At 38.1% G+C, this 21,729-nt stretch overlaps 1 protein-coding gene across 1 annotated transcript in view; it reads right to left on the bottom strand.

Annotated features, from left to right (window-relative positions):
* The window catches only part of LOC128604279 (neurexin-2-like), a 302,809-nt gene that overhangs the window by 18,871 nt on the left and 262,209 nt on the right, over positions 1-21,729 (bottom strand). Inside the window, exon 13 of the mRNA XM_053619289.1 lies at positions 3,650-3,972. Coding sequence (XP_053475264.1) covers positions 3,650-3,972 — 323 coding nt within the window. The remainder of the gene's footprint in view (positions 1-3,649; positions 3,973-21,729) is intronic.

The following is a 21,729-nucleotide window of genomic DNA, read 5'->3' as shown; positions in this document are numbered from 1 at the left end:
GACACGTTACATAACTCATCAGTGTCACTGCCTGTCACTATGAAATCCTATCGCCTTATGATATTGAGCAGTTCCCAAATGTGAGCTATTCTGGCATGGAGTCCTTTTTAAGAAGAAAAGAAAAACAGCACTGTATTTTTTTTTTTTTTAAATGTTTGTTTTACTCTAAATGTTTTAAAGGGAAAATGGAGGGTGGTTACAGATTGTGCATCTAGTTGTGCTGTGAGATATTGACAAATGTGTTATAAATTTATATCAGTGGTAGGGCATGGTGCAAAAACACTAATGTGCAAAAGCACTTATGTTTTCTGTACAACGGGCATTGTTTATGAAGCTGGATACAATTGTCTACACAATAAAATGTGGTATATATGAAAATCCAATTCGTTCAGGAAAACACTGGTATCCTGTGAGAACTTCTGAATTTGTGTAAATATACCTATAAGGACAGATTAATGTGAATATCGATGGACAGATCATATAATTGGTGATGAGTTACTGTAATTGTGCAAATTATAGTGCAAATACTGCAAATGATGCTGTCGTTTATATCACCTATTTCAATTACACCCACAAACTTAATGATTTTTTTTTGTTTGTTGCATAACTCAGTCATTTCCTATTAAAGACTTGAAAGAAATCAATCAAAAACAAATCCATAAATTAAGCCAAATGTGGCTAGCTGTTCAGTTAGGACATAAGAATGGCTCCCTGTCTATGTTAGCCAACACGCTGCAGTGGCTGAGCTGCATTACTGGAAGCTCTTTCAACATTTAGTCATCATTTTGTTGTTTTTAGCTCACTGCGAGTGTTGCCTTTTATGGAATTTTGTGGGCGTCACCAAATGTACGTCAGCTGTGCTGTCAACACGCTTGGTAATTTATGGCTGATTTTTATTTTTCATCAATCTATGCCTGAAAGTATGTACTGAAAATGTTCTAAATGTGGTTTTTAAAGTTTGAGTTCGGTTTAGCCTACAAAACGCAAAAGACTGATACATGAGGCCCAATAAGTGGATGAACAGGATGAAATAACCGCTCCAACATGTTTTTATATTTGAACCAGGTACATCAAGTAGGAAAACACTATTCTGTTTGTCAGCATCGAAGGCGTAGCTTTGCTCACTGAGTCAGAGTCAGAGAGGATAAACATCAAAGCGTACAATCAAAGTTTTATTTTACCATCAAAGTGTTAGACAGCGAGATCAAAGCCACGTGATTCCTCTCGATCTCTGCACTTTTATTCTACCATAAAGACAGGCATGATTGAAGTCCTTCTTCTCTGTCTCAGTCTGCATCTGTCTGTCTCACTATGGCAGCTGTTTGCTATGGGAAGCCAAACAACTCAAAAGCTGGTCCAAACTGACCGGCCCAATCGATATCAGCGGACCAGTTTGGATTTCCCAGCATGAGACCTACGTGACCCACTGATCAGCGCAGCGCAAAATAAACTGGGAGACACTAAGCAGATAATCATTTCATTACTTACAGCCATGCAAATAGGCTTAAAGTTACGTGTTCTTGCTCTTTAAAGATCTGAATATGAATACACTTCAGTGAAACCTCTGAAGTCTGAAGAGTTGTCTTATGTTCGTAAACCGTATTCTGCTGCTTGTCTGTTATTGTTTCTTTTAAGGGCTTTGTCAATTCCGCCAAGAATGTTAGTACTGTTTAAAATAGTTTCAAATTTTCTCCTAACCCTGTTTGGCATCTGTTATAGGAACTGTTGATAGCAAGATCTCGTCAACCACTACTAGGGTGTAGCATCCAACTGGATGATGTCACGGCAGCCATATTGTGCCAGAACACCCACCACACACCAGCAATTGGTGGAGAGGAGAGGAGAGTGAAGTAGCCAATTCAAAGATGGGGCTTTTTAGGGCGCCATAATAGAGAAGGGCCAATGGGGGATTTTCACCAGGACACCGGGGTTATACCCCTTCTCTTTTACGATAAACACAGATGTTGTTTCAGAATCTATTCTAACTATAAATACATCAAATGAACTAGTTCCCCTCCTGCTTCTACAAGACAACAGCAAACTATGGGAAGCCAAACAACTGAAAAGCGGGCACAAACTGAGCTACTCATAAGAACAGCACAGCATGGACTCAATACCTGCGGACCCACTGGGTAGCGCGGTGCGAATCACTAAAGAGCGCAACGTGCGGCGCATGCAGGTTTTAACCGTGCTACACAGGCTAGCTTGGACCTCCCAGCATGAGTCACGAGACCTTTGCCAGAGCCATATCTCCCTGCAGCTCTCACCTGGTTTCCCACTGTTGAGCAAAGTTGAGCCTGGCAAGTACCTGGATAGGAGACCTCCTGGGGAAAACTAGGGTTGCTGCTGGAAGTGGTATTAGTGCGGCCAGCAGGGGGTGGGGTGCTCACCCTGTGGTCTGTGTGGGGCCTAATTCCCCAGTATAGTGACGGTATAGGGACACTATACTGTAAAAACAGCACTGTCTTTCGGATGAGATGTTAAACTGAGGTCCTGACTCTCTGTGGTTATTAAAAATCCACAGTGTCCTGGTGAAATTCCCCCATTGGCCCTTATGTATCATGGCCCCCTAATAATCTCCATCCCTGAATTGGCAACATCACTCTCCTTTCCTCTCCACTAATCGCTGATGTGTGGTGGGCGTTCTATGGGTGCCATCACATCATCCAGGTGGATGCTACACACTGGTGATGATTTGAGGAGACCTCCCCTCCCCCAACCACCACCACCACCACCACATACAATGTAAAGCACTTTGAGTGTCTAGAAAAGCGCTATATAAATCTAAGGAATTGTTTAAGTTTATATTAATCATTGTGGACTTACTCAATATTCAAACAATCATTTATTAATGCAGCTCCTAATTGCTTTGGTAACATTACTAATGTTAGCCAACTGTCTCTACAATTTCTTCTTGCATATTTTATTGAATACTCAATAATCAGCTTCTCCAACATTATGTACCATTACAAATACAGCCTGATGCATTTTGGATTCAAAATTATACCTTCACTATGAGCTAGATAACGAATAATAATGAATGAAAAGAGGACTTGTTTTTGTTTGCTGTGAGCATTGTTATGATTGCCAATGCCATATTTAACAATCTCCCTGCTCTAAATAAGGGTATTGTGGCATAAAGCTATAACAATGAATTTAAAGGGGCAGGCATGGCTACTGTATGTCTTTGTCCTGTTGACTGAACACTTGTGTGGCATAGGTTAATGGCCACTTCACACTGGAGTGCTTTTTCTAATGCTCTTTTGGGATAATTAAGTGTTCCTTCCTGCCTTTATTCAATCTGGACAATAGTCACAGTTCTTCACTCTCACATTACCGTAAGGAAAGGGCACAGAAGAGAGAAAAGGAACGAGGGCTAAATATAAAAATAACAACTACAGACAAAGAGTGAATCTTCGATTAGATATGGCTTGAAGCCATGTTTGGAGTCAGTGATGTTGCACTTTTTCTTACCCCTTATTTAACTCTCCCCCTCTTTCTCCCATCTAATATTAGCAACTATATACTTACGACCAGCAAGCCATCTTTTTTCCTCCACTGTAATAATAATAATTTAGCCTCCAGAGAGGAGGAAAAGTATACCTTAACGTTTAGAATGTAGTGCTGAATATTTTTTTTTAGCCCTTACCTGTGTGACAGTGTCTCTCATGGTGGGTGAGCGCTGCTTGCGGGTGGTGGTGGTGGCCATGGTGGTGGTGGTCTCCATAATAGTGGTGGACATGTCTGCAAGTGGCGTGGTGGACGTGGTGTCTGTGGTGAGGACCGAGGGCACTTCGCCCACCAGACGCAGGTTGCCCTGCACTTGCACATTCGGGTCTCCTTCCGCCGCTAGCTTTAGGACCTGCAGGCCGTTGTAGTACAGGCCTGAGATCTGACCCTGGAAGTTGCGGCCTTTTTCGCCACCGCCGATTTTTATGAATGCCTGGCTGTTAAAGATCGTCAATTGCCGACCTGTTGGGACATTTAAAGAAAGAAAGAGCGAGAAAGAAAGAGGGGCAGGGGATAAGAGAAAATTGTGGGATAAGAGGAAGGTCAGAAAAGAAGGAGGATTGAATATAGAAGAGATGGTGAAGGAAAGTAAGAAAGAGGAAATAGTAAGGTCTCTGAGTTTTCACATTCCATACAACACACACAGCATGAAATAGGCTCATAGACAACAAAGAGCCTCAAATCTCTCTGGATTGTCCTGGTAACACTTAAGAAAATTGGACATGGATACAACTAAAGGTAGCAGTTAGGCGTGTAATTATTATGTCCTACAAACTTGTCCTATCAAGCTTCAGGTGTGTTAGCAAGACAAGAGAGATTTGTTTCTCCGTCCTTGTCTCCTTTGCCGATATCAACACCTTGTTCCTGTCCTCTTCACAGCACAAACTAATATAGGGAGTGAGGGAAAGACCTCTGACGAGGTGTCCTTCTGCATAGTGAGTGACGGACAGATCAGTAGGGGACAACGGAAGATAGATTTTACTGATGCAATGAGAGATTACACACGAAGTAATTTTACAGATGTAACAATTTGAGAACGTTTCCATTTGAGTGTGTATGTGCAAATTTATCTGCTCATATGATTATTTCTGTGGCCAATTTGCTTCCCCTCTAGTCATGCTTCGATAAAGCACCCAGTGTGGCTCCACAGTTCTTTATAGAATGGGAAAATGCACCAGACGTCCATTTTTTGATTCAATTAATACCGACTGAGCCTATTATTTACTTAATAGCCTTGTTTGTGCAGATCACACTTCATTAATTTTAGTGTCCATGTGTGTATTTGAGTGTGTGTGTGTATGTGTAACACTACATTGATTCACTGCTCTTGTTAGAATGTGCGTGTCTGAGTGACAGAATAAGCTAAGCTCTTCCATTAGGTTGACACTAGCATTAGCGGATCATTAACAGTTCAGCCCATCTGCCTGAACCCCAGGAGGGCTGCTGATGACTTTAAGCTATAATGACGCCTACACAGATGACTTATGAACCGGATCTTTGTATGAGTTAATTTCTCACTGGGGTAAGCAGTTCTGGAAAGGATCTTGAAGAAGGAGCACTGATTTTGAAGAACTTATGTTGAGGAGTTAAGAGGATAGTGCACAAATGGCCCATTATAGATGGCTGATATAGGCAAAGGAGAATAAACAAACAACACATATACACACTATTTTGTCTCTCACATTTCTGGTCTCTCTGAATAATATATAAAATATAACATGCTTGCACGGCTTTACCGGTTTTCTTCCATGTCCGAAAAAACTTTCCAGTAGGTGGATGGGTGACTCTAAATTGCCCATAGGTGTGAAAATGTGTGTATAGTGTCTTGCAATGGACTGGTATCCCATCCAGGTTGTGTTCTTGCCTACAGATCCACTGACTAGAATAAAGTTGTTACTGAGAATGAATGAATGAATGAATGTCCATGTATTCAATAAAAATACAACCCTTTGGAGCATGTTTAGAGCTTAATTAATAGATGAAGTAACAGGACACTTATATACCCAGACCTGGGTACAATCTTAGTAAAATGTTTTCATCTAACATCATAAAGGACTCTGGTTTGTCCCTCTATAGCCCTATAACTGAGGAAAAGATCTCAAGTTGAATCGCTTTAGAAAACTAAAAATGATAACTGTCATAAGAAGCCTGGATGAACCCTTGATTCCTTTTAGCACCCATAAGGGTTCTTTTATATGTCCTTTTAGGTTCTAAACCCCCCCCCCCCACCCCCACCCCAGGAAGCTAAAAACTCTTAAATATCCAAAGAACCTTTGAGGGACCCTTGACGGAATCTTATGTTAGCCAAATTTGTGGGGCAATATTACAAACGATTGCCTACGCTTGGCTATAATCCTATAATGTTTTAGACAAGAGTTCTATGAACGTTTTTGACAAATTTAGCAGCCCAAACTGTCACTGAAAGTGGAGTACTTTTACATTTTAAAACTGAAATAAATGGCTTGTACAGTGCTGTAAAAATGTTATTTTGTTTTTGTGTATATCTCATACTAAATTGTTTCGGAAATGAAAACAAAATATACGATAAAACAAAGACAACCTGAGTAAACACTAAATACAGTTTTTAAATGATAATGTTATTTATTGATGCAAACTGGGCCTGTGTGAAAATGCATTTTCCCCCAGGAAGTCACAAAAGGTCCAAGGACAACATCAGATGACCTACAGGCCTCTCTTACATCAATAAAGGTCACTGCTCATGACTCCACTATCAGAAAGACGCTGGGCAAAAATGGCATCCATGGAAGAGTGGTGAGGTGAAAACCACTGCTAACTCAGAAGAACATTAAGACTCGTCTGAATTTTGAGAAAACACACCTTGATGATCCTCAAACCTTTTGGGAGAATGTTCTGTGGATTGATGAGTCGAAAGTGGAACTGTTTGGAAGACAGGTGTCCCGTTACATCTGGTGTAAACCGTATACAGAATTCCACAAAAACATCATCATACCTACGGTCAAGCATGGTGGTGGTAGTGTGATGGTGTGGGGATGCTTTACTGCTTCAGGGTCTGGGCAACTTGCAGTAATTGAGGGAAACATGAATTCTGCTCTCTAGCAGAAAATCCTAAAGGAGAATGTCCGGTCTTCAGTCCGTAAGTTGAAACTCAAGCGTCAACTGAATTATGTAGCAAGACAACGATCCAAAGCGTAGGATTAAATCCTAGTCCTAGAAGTAAGTGAAAGTCTGATCTCCAGTTATCGGAAGCGTTTGGTTGCAGTTATTGCTGCTAAAGGTGGCACAACCAGATTTTAAGTTTAAGGGGGAAACTAGTTTTTCACAAGGGTGATAGGTGTTGGAGAACTTTTTTTGCTGCATTGTGTGTATTGTGTGTTTACTCAGGTTGACTTTGTTTTATCTTGTATTCCGTTTGAAGATCTAAAACGATTTAGTATGAGATATACACAAAAACAGAAAACATCGGCATGGGGCAAATACTTTTTCACAGCACTGTAGAACCTTTTTTCTCGTTCAGACAGCAGCCTTAAGTGTAGTGAAAGAGTTTTTTATTTATTTATTTATTTATTTAAATGCTGCCACCTTTAAAGTTTGCAGTTACTAAGGCAGAGATATGCAGAGAAAGATATCAGGAAGGGAAAAAAGGTGAAAAAGACACTGGACATGCAGAGGTGGTAAAAATTCTTTAGAAAGGTATAGGTGCTCCTATTCAGCTGCAATAAAAATACTGTGAATACAAGTTATTCTACTTTGTTACTTCCCACGTCTGTACTTGTGGGACAGCTCCAGGAAGAGAAGCTTGTTCATCCTAACTAATTCCTACTCTTGTAAATGTGTAAGTCTTGTTCAATTATATTAAGCAGATGCCTCTAGGAGGCATTAATAGCTGTGTGGTTGTGCAATTTGTGCACTTTAGTCCTAGCCGTTAAGCCAGTTGTTTTGCATAGCCTGGTCATATATATATATTTAAAAAAAAAAAGAAAAAAAAAAAGCGGCAGCTGATTAGAGATGCAATTTAGAGCAAGCAAATATCATCTACACAGACTTAGTTTAATGTAGATAAAATGAGATGAGCAAAGGGGTCTGAGACTGACTTTAATAAATGAAGACAAAATAATGAAAGAAAGAGATAAGGAGAAACCCATGAAAGGATCCTCCTAAGAGACAACACCAGCATTGCTAACTTCAATCCTTCAAAGTGGCTCTTGTGCATCAGCCAGACTGACATGCGAGAAAACGAAAAGTTGAGAGAGAGGAGTAAATGGACTAGAGAGCGCAAGAGGATTGTATTAAAAATGAAGAACAATCCGGGGAGGTACTCGGGTTTTCGTGCTAGCTAGAATATGTTCACATCGATCCTTCACACGAAGCTGAACAGGCTCGGGACTAAAACCTCCATTATGGGTATGCAGTTTGATTCCTCTAATCCGAAAAAAAAGGAGCTGGTGTGCAGGAAGAGGCGAGCTCGACGGTTCAGACAGAAAACCATTGGATGGTGTTTGAGTAAAGATACTGTACAGTATCTTAAGCGTTCTGTGAGGCCAGAGAACCTCGAGTGAATCAGAGAAGCACAAAAAAAAATTAAGCGCATCACTTCATCTAGAGGTCCAGAGAGGAAAGATACTGCCAGCCTTTCAGTCCCTTAGTGAAGGAAAGAGGCAGTTTTACAAAGACTACCATTTTTGTCATTTTTTTAAACAGTAGGACAGCATCCATCCCCTTGTTTCTGTGTGTTTGGGTGCTAGAAGCATAGATATGAAAATGTAATTCGAGTTCATCGGCTTATACGGTCAACTTTTCTTCAAAAAACGTTTTCACACTGCAGCTTATATCTAAATATAAGGAATTGTTATATAAGTTATTTGTGGTGAGTTAGGGAAAACCCATTGGACGACAAAAAAATATCAACTTGATTAATGAATTCTTTAAAACTAAGGAGATATTTCTTGATAAGTTTTATAGTATGGTGTCTGTGTCTCAATTCTGAAGGTCTCTAGTCTGTGTCATGATGTTTCTGTACCAAGGCACCCCGCCTTTCGCCCTCACTCTTTCTCGGTGCTTCTTATTCTTATCATCTGGTAGACTAGACGTTTTTAGTTCTTATATCACTCGAACATACGTAATAGATGTTTTGATCTGTTCCAATTGACATTTATCATTCTTTATCAATATTTCTTGTGTGTATATATATTATGCTTCCTGAATATTCTGGTTCTGGGACTGGTATCGGACAAGAACTTAACATTTATACAGATACTAATTACGACTAGACGACTGATCTTTTGAGATTACGAGCAGATTATTTACATCTAATGTTTAACACTGGAACTAACATTCCATTCCAGCATGCTTATCAGGAGCTTTTACAGTGTAATCATTCACGTGGTGCATGTTTAATTTAATTCGTAACCTCAAAGCCATTCTAAGACACATAATGCCTCCAATTCCCCGACTTCCAAGGACACTACTCTGCTTAGTGTAAATCAATTTGGAGTAAAATGCACATGTATGCGTGTGTGTGTGTGTGTGTGTGTGTGTGTGTGTGTGTGTGTGTGTGTGTGTTGTACAGCAGAACAATGTGTTCATGCCCTGACAGAGTGATGGATGGTGGAGGGCTGATCTTCTAACTGTGAGACATGTGTCTCACTCTACACATGCTGAGGAAATGAATTCACTGATCACAGGTGAAGTTCCTCTGAATGAGACTTGGAGGAGGAGGAAAAAGAGGAGAAGGACGTTATACTTTTTAAACCAGAACACCGGAATAAGAACATGTAAGATGAGAGGAAGAGAAATTCCATGCTATATAATGAGGGGAAGACATGAGCAATGCTGCAGATGATGATTGATATGGTTAATGTGTACAAAATAACTCAAATGGTGACTTTACGACAAGGAAGATGAGACATAATGGCAGTTTCTTCACATTTCCGACGATTCGACGGATATTTTTTTCTTCTCCTATAATCTGGCATGTCATTTGCAGCGAGAAAACAGATAGACAAAACTATACAGACATTCATAAACTCTCCTCTGGCATGTGGCAGCACTCCAAAATGATGCCTGTAATTACACTGTGGGCTACTGAAGTGTGTGGGGTTTTTTTTTTGCATATGTGTGTGTGGGCAGAGTACCGTTATGCTTCAGTGACTAATGCACAGCTTGCAGGTCTGCCACCGGGACTAACAGGAATGTGAGCTGCATGTACGTGTGTGTATTAGCCTGTTTGCGTGCATTTCCTGAAATCCAGCAGAGTTAAGTAGGTATTAACCCAGATGACTGGGTATGGATGTGGCAAATTGGAGGTTCTCTGATGATATCATTATACACCAGGTATACACCAGGTATACACCAGGTGAGTGGCCGTTCGTGTCAATTTACCCAAACACAAAAAGGTCCACTTATGCAAAATGCTCATCCTTAAAAGATTCTCAGTCCCATGAAAGAAAACCCAATGACATGACTTGGTGGTCTTAAGTATTTCCTACTCCCTGCAACGATTACGCCTTACACTGTAGGGTTCGTCTCTGCAGGGGATAAAAGTGCCAGCCATTTCGTTTACACTTCAAGGTCATGTTTACGACGCCAAAGTGTTCTACTGTAACACAAATGCAGACACTTATGAAATCAAGAGCAGGTATCAAAGATTTATAACGAACAGACGGACTAAGAAAAACAACGAACTTGCAGTATTTCACGTACTTACAACCACATACAGCACTTGTTAAACTGTTCAGTTTAGAAACGACTTCAAGCATGGCTGCCATTAGGGTTCTTCATTTGTTTTAGGTGTATGGAAGAGGGTTGGTGTTTGGGATGCCTGATCATATCATATAAATGGATCCATTTAAAAACATGCCGTCAGGTATTTGTACTATGGAGGGGATGGCATGGCTATTTACTAATCAAGCAGTAATTAAAAAAAGGAAAAAGAAAAAAGAAAAGTAGTCGACTAGTCTTCTATTGTTAAAGTCCCCGTGAAGTTCCTTGAAACGTGCAGCGTTAATCGATGTGCTGACGTAATTTCCACTGAAACAAGTAGTCAGTGTGGGACTTATCAAGTGTTTCTTCCCCCTTTTTAAATAAATAATAGGGTTTAGCTTATCTCACAACCCACGCTAAGCTGGTCTAAATGTCTGCCTGAAAACCTCCTTCTTCAAAGTGAATGAATTCAACCCAGTTCCTTCTTAACCAATCTTACAGTTGGAAAACTGAATAAAACGCCCGTGTTCGAACAGCCAAAGACACATTACCGACCCATGTTACCTGATATGACTTCTCCTGCTCAACAATGGCAACTTCAGCAAGATGGGTGAGGGACATTTCAGATTCTAGAGACCATTCAATGGCCAGCAAATCTGATTAGTAGCTGAAGTGCAGAATGATGTCATCAAAATTGCTGATCCGTATTGGTGGAGAGACTGTATATTTTAATGCATATATCTTCTAAATGCAAATTTTGTCATTGTTTTGGACCACATTAGCTTATAGATAACCTTAAGGCTAACATATTCATACTAAAAGCCGCAGAATTTAAATTTTGATTTCATGGGGTCTATGCAGGCTACAAATGACATTTCCAGCTTCAATGCTTCTTAGGATGGACCCATTCTTAAAATGCGTCCATTCATTGTTGCTCAGCAGACATGATTGAATCTGGAATTGAGAGCCACAGCATGGACGCTCATGTCCAACAAAAGAGCCTCTTTTATTGCTCAATGAGTGGTCTTCCTGGGATGGAGGATGATATATGTACAATATTGACTGGGTGGTCTCAGTACCATCTGAGAACAAGTTCTGATTTCAGCTAGCATGGTTTCAGCAATGACTACTGAATGTATTAGTAGACTAGACTATGCAATCCTTAGTATGTAGTATTGAAAAGTGACAAACTGGGTCATGGTATCTTTCTTTGCTTGAGAGAAACATATGCATATGTTTTCCAAGTCCCATTGTCACAGAAGAAAGAGAGAGAGAGAGAGAGAGAGAGAGAATCCTAGATTCTTTAAGAATTCCTCATCTCCTGCATTGGCTGGGTGAGGCTGCCAGAGTTGATTATGGAAGTGGGTGGCAGTTATCTCCTCAGCACAAGGAGTGTACTGGTAATTAAGTGCTGAACTTTCTTTTTTGCTGCTTTTCTAACAGCACAAGTAGGCGATTTTCCAGTCCCATGAATCAGTAGTGTCTGAGAAAGAAAGGCGTGAGGAAAATTGCTCATGACAGGAGAAAGTTAGGTTTGGAGGCGAGGAAAGAAAACAAGTAAGAAAGAAAGTGGACACTAAAGTTTAAGCCAAGGACTGGTGAGGTTGGACTGTCTGAGCTCCTGTGCCATATGTGTTGCTGCAGAGACTATTTCCGAAGATCACATCCCTGCCTGAGCTTGTCCAACCAAGGCAATAGCAGACAAGCAAATTACATACTATGGCTTGTCAGCAGGGACAGAAATACGACAGCATAATTGCATCAGATAAGAGATCTGCCGGACTCCAGGAAGAGACACAGAGAGAGAGACACACACAGAGAGAGAGAGAGAGCGAGAGAGAGAGAGAGAGAGGGGGTAATGCCAAATGTTAACAAGAAAGATATAAAAAAAAAATAAAGCCATCATCGATCAAGTAGAAAGCAGTAAGCTAGAGCTGTTGTGTAGGCCAGTGTTGGGGAGTAACGGCGTTACGTAATTTAATTACAAAATAAATGTAACTGTAATCCATTACAGTTACTGAGAAAAAATGTGTAATTAAATTACAGTTACTTATGAAAATGTTAATGATTATAAAGGGGGTTACATCTAAATATTTTCTGCAAAAAGATAGTATTTGTTGAATAATATTAATTTGTTTGATTTGCCTGTTTTTTATGCGCACGATGCCTTTAAAGGCCGTTATGTAAAGCGATGCTATTCTGATGCTTTTGATTGGTTCTCTTGTTTGAATTTGCAGCGCACCACATCTGCCAATTACATCAATCCACATTGCCGCTGAAAGCTTTAGGCTACAACCTGTCTGAGAGTTGCCACTATGGCGAGTGATAAAAATGCGTTCCAGTGCTGTAAATTTAAAAATCATTTCATCCACAAATCAGAAAAGGGCGCAAATAGTGCAAAATATGTTTGCCAACTATTAAAATGCTATAGACATTGATGGTTTCAATGTCGAGCCTGCAGGTATGTAACTTAGCCTACAGTTAACTGTAAGCGGTCATTAAATAAAGTAGGAAAGGCATTACCTACTCCCGCCTGCCACACCATACTACTAATGTGTACTCAAGATGTATTTGAGCTCTGTACTGCTTGGTGCATGTCCAGTAGTTTACTTAACAGTGTTAATCTCCATTCATAACAAATTAGCTAGTCTGCTAGCTAGCTAAAGACGTCTTTATCAGCCACACTACTATTTATGAACCCTTTGAGAGAAAATATATAGCTAACGTTTTTCCACCTTGAATAAGGTTGGTAACTATGTCAGATTTAATATAGATATTTCAGCATTGTAGCATAACCTGCATTGATGACTCACGAGGTCATCGAGTTGTGAAATTCAGGGTACCGACAGCCTCCCCTGGCCAAAGCAACTTTACCACTAACCCATTTTAATTTTCTTTTGTAAAATGTTTAGCTTTTTTTTTTTTTCCAAGGCATTGTTAGATGTCAATCATATCTATGCAAAGATTTGATTTCAAAAACAGTATCATAGCTATTAAACTATTTCTTGTTATGATTTTAAATGATTATTTAACCTCAGAACGATCTCAAAGTTAAAACAAGTGCTAAAGTCTGATTTTGTGCTGGCTGTGCTTTACAATTAAATTATTATAATCTTAATTCAAGTGATGAAGGATTTTGAAAGTCAGTAACCAATGCTGAGTACTACTGTAAGGTTAACCCTGCCTGGTTTAAATGTTTGAAGACAGCTGAAAACATTTGTTGGAAATTTAGAAAAGTAATCAGTTACATTACTTTAGTAAAGTTACACTACGTATTACAATTTCAGTAGGGTAACTTGTAATCTGTAACCTATTACATTTCCAAAGGAACCTTCCCAACACTGGTGTAGGTGGACTGACATGTCCCTAGTTTGAGACAATGTTTCACAACAATGACTTGAGTGGGAGGGTTTGTTCATTAGCAATTAGCATGACTAGAATCTAAATGAGCATAATTGTTATAAAGGGTTAGTCTGAGAGTGAAGCAACACTCTGTCACACAAACAGCCTCCATTCCTGTTTTCATTCTCTCTATTTGAGAAGAATAGATGCTGAAGAAATTTGCACAATTTCCCCTTTACTTCAAATAATTGGTGTTGGATGTTGGCTTATTTAGCTTTGCACGGAAGCTACGAGGTTAAAAATAGCTAGCAGGTAATGGAAGGCTATCTTATTGAAAAATGTTTTGTGATTGAGGTAGTTTCAGACTTCAAACATGAACTTTCAGTTATATACACAGGAACAAACATGTAACATTATGGGGACCACCATCAGACTTTCGTATCTTTCTGGTCTCTAGACCTAGATTTAAACTAGAACACACACACACACACACACACACACACACACACACACACAAATATATATATATATATATATATATATATATATATATATATATATATATATATATATATATATATATATATTTTTTTTTTTCTTTTCCAGAACTTCATAAAATAAAATGTCAAAATTTCACATTTTTCCTTTCCTTTTCCACATCTATTATAGTTCCACTCTGAGCTTAAATTCACAGATATGGACTCTCACTGCCATTTTACAAAAATAAAATAAAAAATGTAAAACCAAGATTAAGCCAAGTAGGCTAAACAAACACCTGGCCATGTATTTATGTACTAAATAGGATAATATTAAATTAAGCAACCTCTGAGCATGTGATACCTGTTCAGAATCTGTTCAGAATGAGCTTCAGAATCGTGAAGGATCTTGCAATCCGATTGCTTATTTGCATTTCTGTGTTGCCAAACTTTTTTTTTTTTGACAGGGAACAAATGGAAAGACACTTTGGAAATGGAAGTTAAATTAGCTCTGTGGAGCAATCTATAGTCCACAGTATTCACAGTATTTTGTCTTTAAAAGGTATCTTTGCATGTTTGCCCATAAGCAATAGGAAAGGTCTGTGGCTGGTCAGTTAAATGGTCTCTTCCTGTGAATATAATTCCTGCTCTTGCTTGTCCTAGCAGGGCAATAGTACACAAGCAAATTACATCCTATGGCTCGCCAGTAGGTAAGATAAAAGCTACCTTTGCATGTTTGCCCATAAGCTTTAGGAAAGATCTGTGGTTGGTCAGTTAAATGGCCTCTTCCTGTGAAAATAGGACGTTTAATATTGGGCCATGTTTAATGTTGAAACAAAAAAAGTCTGGCTTGTTAGACAAGGATGCTATAGACTTTTATTTCATGTTTTAGCCTCACAGCTCCATAGCACTAATAAAGAAGCAAATATTGGATGCCAAGGTAACCATAAAGCATACTTATATCACAGTGGCTCATAATCCTATGCTGTAGATTTACTCCCCTACTCTGCTACACACACCAGATGAATCATGCTCACAATTAAAGCTGTTCATGAGCTTAATCAGGAATGTTAGACTGTGAAAAATGTGTTTTGCATACAAAATACCAAACTTCTGAACCAATGGTATAAGCCTCTCAGATGAAGCTTTCATTCTATACCAGTGGGCTCTGGCTGAGTCCGGAGAGAGTGTGGATAAATATTCCTCATCAACTCTAGGCAACATGTTTACTGTGATGAAACATGAAAAGAAAGACCAATTTTCTGAGCTTATTTGTAACGTCATGCTGCTTTATTTCTCTCCCAGTGAGCAGGATTAGAAAGACTGTTCTATTCTTTCACTTGTTTCATTGTTTCTGTCTTTGTATATCTATATACATCTCCTATCCAAGGTGTGCTCTCACCTTAAATCCTGCGTTAATTGATTAGTTTCCCTGAAAATAAAAATAATAAAAAATGCACGTGCCGTATTGTTTTATTCCTCTTATGCCACAGCAATTTACAAATTTAAATGTATTAACGAATGACACTATCCACCGATAGTTACGTTTAATGTTGTGGAATGTCTGTTAAACAAAGCTAGTTCCTGTTATCGCTTACGTTATGACAGCTATAAACATTTATTCCCTCATCCGCTTCTTTTTTCTCTCATGAAGTTAATAAAACTAACAAACAAACAAAGAACACAACTCTTTATGTTACAAAAAAAAAAAATCCTTGGTCCTGAGGACTTTCCTGTAGCAGAAAACTTACTGAATGTAAAAAAAAGCACTGACACTGGAGACTCCTTCCATAAACGTTAAACAAACGTCTCAGGAAGCTTTCAGGAAGCTTCACCATAACAACAATTTGTGATTTCAATAATAACTGACACTCTTGTCAGTAGTGCTGTTATGGAAAATTAATCAACACCTCTGACCAATACAATTTGACAGTTCAACAGAGCTATGGTATATATTTTTTTCCCTCAAACCAACTATTACACCCTAAAACAGTCAAAATGAAGGGTAACACTCTATTTGAAGGGTACCTACATATGAACTTCATAACACATTCATAAGTGTTTATAAAACACTTTATTAAAGGCTTTTGTCAAAAAGTCAAGTGACATTACTGTTGACTAGTAGAATTGTGGCCATGTGTGATTTATGTATTTAATTTTTTTTGTTTGTTTTTGTTTTTGTTTTCTACAGCTATGCCATGTTGTAGTAGAGGAGAGCTACAGTCCGAGTTCAAATGAATAGACTAAATTTAATGTCTTAATCTTTAAAGACCTTTTCGAAATTGTTTATCACTGTCTATGACCAAAGAATACAAAACTAAAAATCTGATGTAAAATTCAACAGTTTCCATATATTTTTATAATAGCAAGTTAGTCGTGGCTTTTTGTTTTATGAGAAAACATTTTGTGTTGTTTTTTTTTTCTTTCTTGGTACACAGCGAAAGGAAAGATAGTTACTGCAATGGGCAAAGTTAGCTTAGCTACAGTATGTAGATACCCTTCAAATAAAGTGCTAGCAATTGAAGAATACCGCTGATTACGGCAGAGCTGCCGTAATGCGTTTACAGTAGGCGTGGTGAAAAGTAAGGACTGTCGGAGACAAATGGGAGAGGATTAGAGAGACCGAGAGAGTTAAAAAGAGAGGCAGCAAGAAAACGGAAGGAGGTAGGGATCAAAGAAAGAAATGTAATGAGATATGAAGCAATGGGAGGATGCTAGGGATGAGGGAACAGAGGAGAGCGGCTTTAGAAAACGAAACGACACGACTGAGTGGGTTTCGCTGGAATCGAGCTGTTACAAAGTTTAGGGACTTCTTTTTCCCCTCCATCGAGCTGCTATAACTGCTGCCGTTTTGGATTTATTACTCCCTCACTGTAACATGTCCTAGACGTTCTCTCTCATCTAACTCAATGTCGGGAGTGATATTGGGGATACGGAGAGGGAGGAAAAATCTGAGACACAGCAAAAGGAGGACGAATGAGCAAACGTAGCTCTCGAAAAAAAAAAAAAAAAAAAAAATTCTTCTTCAGTACCATTATTTCTCTGGATCATCTCCTTTGGTACTTTCATTAAAGAAAACGCCATATGCAGCCAAAATCCCATTGACAGCTGAGGAGGGAGATTTCATTAGTGTAATTTCAGAGAGACCATGAAGTGTGAGAGACCCATCAGTAGAAAAAAAAAAAAAACATTCAATATTCCATTTGAACCAATACACATGGTGCAGATTCATACATGCATAACTATAGACTCTATTCAATTTGACATTAAATTGTAATATATAAATCTATCAGTCAAATAAGATTCATGATATGAGTCTCAACATACATCACAAAACATCAATGTGGTCATGTTACAATAAATGTTAAAGGGACCTAGTTTTCACAAAAATCTCTTAAAACCTTCAGTCATCCAATAGTTAGACGTCAGATTGTTAAAATGTTCAGCTTTTCCACAAACCGTGTCAGGTTTTAACCCTCTGAGTTTGCAGTCTTTTAGGGAGGTAAGACCGAGGGTGGCATGTACTGTCCATGATAACAGTACACGACCAGTTAATTTTGGTTTAAAATGTTTTAAATCTGGTTAGTGGTGTGTTTAGGTATGTCTTGGATACAATTATGATGATACTTATCCAAATTTTTCAAAGGTTATGTGCATTTAGAAACAGGTTTATGACCGAGAGCATGCCTGTTGTCTAAAATCATAAAATTCGGATTGGTTTGACGATCGGAGGACAGGACTGACAGCTCTCAGAGTTTAGATCGAGGTTGGATTTGATTTGCTGTTAGGTGGTTAAATTCTGCTTGCCCTTGGGACTCTGTCTCTCTTCTTCTTTCTGGTTATCGCTATGGCTTATGGCTTTAACCCTTTGAGTTGAAAGAAACAAATTAACAGCCCCCTCCCTTTCTCACTTGCTGTGTCTCCCTCATTTATTCCCTTCTCTTCATTTACTTCTGCTGCTCTTTAGGTTGAACTAATATTATCTCCGACACTAATTGACCTATTAATGTACAGACGAAAGAGGTCATATACTCTTTATGCATACTGTAGACCGAGATAAACATCCAAATCTCCAGTGTGTCTACAAAACAAATCCTCCTTGCTAATGATTTCTAAGAAATATGTGCTTCACTGACTCAGTATATTTAATCTGGAGGAGTAATTACGGAGGAGTCTAAAAGACTTTACATCTCAGATAATTTAGATATCTTCCAAATGTAATGCTTGACTAGAACGCGGGGGGTGGGGGTGGGGGGGGGATAATTCCATTAAGATGACAAATGTGTCAGTCTGACACACATAGAAATCTCTAATTCAGCATTTCAAACAAATTAATGTGGTTTACAATTTCATGCCTGAATTGGCGCTTAATAATTAATAGCATCACAAAGATTGCTTAGAGCTTTACAATTGACTCAAAATTTAGACTTCATTTCTCTCATTATGTAAAAATGACAAATCTAACGCTCCTGAGTTTTATAGTATATCTAGTGTATGATTAATATCGCTGGCTGAATACGGCTACTGCTTTTGCGTATGAAGAGAAAGGGAAGGTAAAAGGGGCAAAAAATATTCGTACTTCTTTAGAAATTAACCACCTACGGCATCACCAACGATAGTGCACACGAAGGGTGGGGGGTGGGGGGGGGGTCTGGCACTCAAAGGGTTAAAGTTGAGTCAATTTGAATGGGCAAATCGTTAAAGTGCAGTCCCTTTAACGTTTAAAGATGCTCATGATTATGAGCATAAGGTTTCAATCGCTCAAACTGTTATAATCTGGGAGTTCTTCCAACAAGATCATAGTTGGCTTAATGCTTCTTTAATATCTGAACGCTTATATAAAATCTATAACATGAATGAGAAGAATTCACAACAGCCAAGTACACTGGGATGTAGAGTAAGGGTAATAACCAGTGGGAAGGGTTGTATGCTGGCTGTTGCTGGGAGGTTAGGGGGATGTTATGTGCTGGTTATTGGTAGGGTTAATACTCCAAAGAGGTGCAGTCCCATATTGAGATGTGCAAAAGACACCTTTTAGAATCATTTTGGACACACTATACATGGTGTGCAGACCAGTGTCCAAGAAGACTTACTTATATATCAATATAAAATAAGTTTTTCTGTTGTTTACAAGATTCATCTACATAATTGCCTAGAAATAGATCATGATCCTCAATTAAATAACAGTTTATCCATGTAGCGCTCGTTTAAAAGATGCCCGATTGATTACTAGTATTATTAGTACACATTAACAAAGCTGGATAGTTCATTAATTTTCTCATTTTGGACCTTCTGTTGTCTGTTTGTCGCCAAATGCCTGGGAATTACAGCAAGCACTGATGGGTCTGCCCCTCTTTCAGAGATGTGGTTAAGTCAATTAGACGATTAGCTCATTAAGTGGGATTAATGGAGTTTATTACCTTTGTCGAGTAGCCACTCGTCTACTACCCGACCAAGTCTGTATGGGATTCTTTGTCTGGCAATAGCCAGGCGCTCATTATCAAAGTTCCCTTTAGAGAATTTGGAGAAAAAAAAAACAAAAGAAAAAAAAAACAAACAAACAAACAAACAAAAAAAAAAACAAATTCAACATCTTACAATCTCAATGTTCATAGGTCAAAGGGTTAGAAGTGAAATGTTGGAATAAAATGAAATAAACAGTTTAGCAGGTTATTAACTTTAAAATCAGCTTTAGTGTTTGCGAAAAAAAGATGTTATGCTTTCTTGGGTTAAATGTATTTTTTTTTTGTTGTTCTTGGTTAGGAAGTTAACAAAGCTTTAGTTACCATGTGTTTTTAAAATAGTCGTTTAGTTATGAGGTAATGAGTTAAATATATATTTATGAAGAATTTAGAAATTCAGTGTTTACTTGGTCATAGTTACAGGAAAGGCTCATTTTATAAATATAAAATATAAACACATACAAAATGCTCACTTAAAAAAAGCAGCAATAATAATAATAAACATAGAATGCAGTGAATATACAGTATAATGTTGAACATTTTTCATAGTTTCACCAAAAGGAAGATATTTTCTGCCTTGTGTGTCCTATGAAATGAAAAAAAAAACCAAAAACCCACATTTCAACGAGCTTTGATAATTTAACCCAAAAGGAATAGCAGATTCCTTGCTGCTGTGAAGCTCATCAAAGATATATTCATTTTAAATATTGATTCAGTTTTACCACACCAAAACTGTTTAAATAAGGGGTATAGCTGTGAAGGAAAAAGATGATAAGAAAAGTTCAATACATGATAACAGTGTCTGGATCACACAAACACACACATACACACACAGTATTTGATTGAGAATTTACATTGCTCATATCATCCTTTATTCTTGGCCAAAGCTGTACCACTAGGATGTTGAACATGGCATGTGCAATGACGAAATTAAGCAAAATACTGTTCACTATCAGCTTGAATTTTAACACGAACAGTGTTAAGTCTGAACGTTGCGTCAATATTTTGTGATGGAAAGTTATGCATATTCAGAGTCAGGTTACACACGTTATAAAGTCGAATTTCTGTGTGCGCCACTGAGATTATGCGTATAATCACGGGACACTAAATCTAGGTCATAATACAAATCAAGTCGTAATATGTGAGGGATGTATGTTATTTTTAATCAGGGTTTCAATTTGCTATTTTGAGTTTAATTAATGAAATAACACCGTAAAAATGTTTTTGGGAATTCGATGTGCACTCGTAAATAAAACATATCAATGGTTTAAAGGATAAGCTCATAGAGTTGATGGTTCGTAAACTAATATAATTACGTCTCACTTTAAGTTAAGTGCATTAAAATATTGGTATTAAATCCTACCTACCCACGTCTAAATTCACACCACTCCAATTTGTCAGGGTAAAATGAAGAAGCTAGCCTTGCTTGAATAATGTTTTTCACTACAGTGAAATAACAACAGAGGGGATTGAACACAGCTGAATTACACTCAAGATGAATACAATCCCCATGGTTTCTGTTTGAAATAAGTAAGTAAGTAAGTAAGTAAGTAAATAAATAAATAAACCTATCTCCTTAAACAAAAGGGACTTCTAGGATGTTAGAAATGAAACGGGGGTGTATGCTGCAACAAAACAACAATCCAAAAGGCAAAATAAACTGAAAATAGTGAGAAAATACTACCCTTTTTGATTTGAAGATAGCGATGTAGAGTTATAATACTTTCTACGAAGGCCATATGTATAATGAACTATGAATATAACAGATATAAAACATATCATGATGTTTTATAAGTCATTTTACACACTGCTCAATTACTTGGTTATAATGCATTATACAGTAACAGTAATATTTCCGATGAGGCTATTCACATGAAATATGATGTCACCAGACATCAGTAATAACTCAAGAAATCCGGAAATATAAAGAATTCACAACATTAAAGTCCATAAATAAAGTTATGTGTAATAAAGCGGAATGACACAGGTAAAAAGTATTGAACACGATAACTGAATTTTTTTTTTTAATTCTTAGTGGAGAAGCCTTTGTTTTTAATGACAGCTTCAAGACACTTTCTGTATGAAGAAATGAATGGGCCGCAGTATTCAGGTGTGATTTTGGTCCATTCTTCTAAACATATTGTCTTTAAATCTTGTCCAATTGGATTCGAGTCAGGTGATTGACTGGGCCATTCTAACGCCTTGATTTTTTTTCTCTGAAACCAATTGAGAGTTTCCTTTGCTGTATGCTTTGGATC

This window comes from Ictalurus furcatus, chromosome 29 (assembly GCF_023375685.1).
Source record: "Ictalurus furcatus strain D&B chromosome 29, Billie_1.0, whole genome shotgun sequence".
NCBI lineage: Eukaryota > Metazoa > Chordata > Actinopteri > Siluriformes > Ictaluridae > Ictalurus > Ictalurus furcatus.
This window is presented reverse-complemented; position numbering and strand designations above follow the sequence as displayed.